The 1,777-nt window shown below is 48.1% G+C and overlaps 1 protein-coding gene across 1 annotated transcript in view; it reads left to right on the forward strand.

Annotated features, from left to right (window-relative positions):
- The window catches only part of LOC119594745 (double-strand-break repair protein rad21 homolog), a gene marked incomplete in the record, with an annotated part of 12,864 nt that overhangs the window by 4,932 nt on the left and 6,155 nt on the right, over nt 1-1,777 (forward strand). The window contains 2 exon segments of the mRNA XM_037943833.1: nt 44-199; nt 349-858. Of these exon segments, the coding sequence (XP_037799761.1) occupies nt 56-199; nt 349-858 (654 nt within the window).

Here is a 1,777-nt window from a genome sequence, read left to right on the forward strand (position 1 = left end):
AAGTTTCTGCTGTGGATCCTTATAGGTGTTTTTCTTTTTTCAGGAATAAGCAACCATGTTTTACGCACATTTTGTGCTGGCCAAAAAGGGCCCCTTGGCCCGAATTTGGCTGGCCGCGCATTGGGATAAAAAGCTCACAAAAGCCCATGTCTTTGAGACCAATATTGAGAAGTCCGTTGATGGTATCTTGCAGCCAAAGGTAATACATTATGTTATTTATTATGTTGTATGATGTTTTTCCCTTTTCTTCAACTGAATGCTGAGTATGTAACACAGCATTTTTTATTCATACTTCTGATAGCTCCTGTGCTTCGTTACTTAATTTTTCCTTTGCAATTTGTTTATTAGGTAAAGATGGCCTTGAGAACGTCAGGTCACTTGCTGTTGGGTGTGGTAAGAATTTACTCCCGAAAGGCCAAGTATCTCTTGGCTGATTGTAATGAGGCCTTTGTCAAGATCAAAATGGCCTTCAGACCAGGCATGGTCGATTTGCCAGAGGACATCAGGGAGGCAGCAGTCAGTGCCATCACGCTCCCAGAGGTGTTCCACGACTTTGACACTGCCATGCCAGAGCTGAATGATGTTGACATCCAGGCGCAGTTCACTCTCAACCAGTCACGTGCTGAAGAAATCACAATGAGGGAAGACTATGGCAACATCTCTTTGGTGACAGGCGATGATGGCTTTGGAGACATGGGCTTTGAGGAACCCCCGGACATCATGAGGGATGCATCTGCCATGGACCAGACCTTAGACCACCCTAACCTGATCTTTGGCGACAACACCCCCTTGGACAAAGAGAAGGAACCCAGTGCATCCAAGGAGCAGGACTCGAGATTATCCACTGCAAGGGCAGATCTCGCTCTTTACCTCGGACCAAACAAACGACGGGTTTGGGGGCAAACCCTTTGGGGAAGACACATTTTCGGCGGGCTCTTTGAAGGGGACTCTTTGACGACACACCCTTTACAGGGCCCAGTCTGATGAACCCAAAAAAAGGGGACATGATGCTCTGTATGAGGGCTGGGCCGGTTCGCAGGTCCTCCCCTTGGTCCGCCCATTTAGAGGAAAGGTTTTGCCCTTAAATCCCCAACCTGAGAATCCGACCCGGTTTAAGCGATAGGTCCCACCACCTGAAGGCGTGGAAGCAGCTCCTCAAAGTCAAGCTGACGAGACGCTTGCTGGACATGAGCAAACAACTTTACTTCAGAATGAAGAGGAAAGCTTTGCCCTTGCCCCAGTGGATGCCTCTGCCATCAAGTCGGGTTGGCCGCGTGCTAAAAGGAAGAGGAAGCTGATTGTCGATGAAGTGAAGAATATTTCTGGTGAGGAAATGAAGGCGCAGCTCTCAGACACAACAGACATTGTAACCACTTTGGACCTGGCACCACCAACCAAGCGCTTGATGCACTGGAAGGAAACTGGTGGTGTGGAAAAGCTGTTTGCGCTGCCTGGTCGCCCTATCTATGCCCGCTCCCTTGCACGTATTTACCAGAGACACCTCACTTCAGAACCTGCACAGAACGAGGACTTCGGCATGGCTGGAGACCGGGAACTGGAGAATCTCAGCTTAGAAGTGGTAAGAGAGAATTTTTATTCTTTTTCTTATTTTATGCTATAAAGATATGGTAGATCTGAAATATTATTAACATGGATGTCAGGCAGAGACATAAAATTTTGATTTTCCATTACGTAGGTGCGCGAGGCTGAGGAGCAAGACACACCAGCTGTCCCCAAGACAAGAGGACGACCTCCAAAGAGAAAGCACCCAGAACCA

This window comes from Penaeus monodon, chromosome 34 (genome assembly GCF_015228065.2).
Source record: "Penaeus monodon isolate SGIC_2016 chromosome 34, NSTDA_Pmon_1, whole genome shotgun sequence".
Classification (NCBI taxonomy): domain Eukaryota; kingdom Metazoa; phylum Arthropoda; class Malacostraca; order Decapoda; family Penaeidae; genus Penaeus; species Penaeus monodon.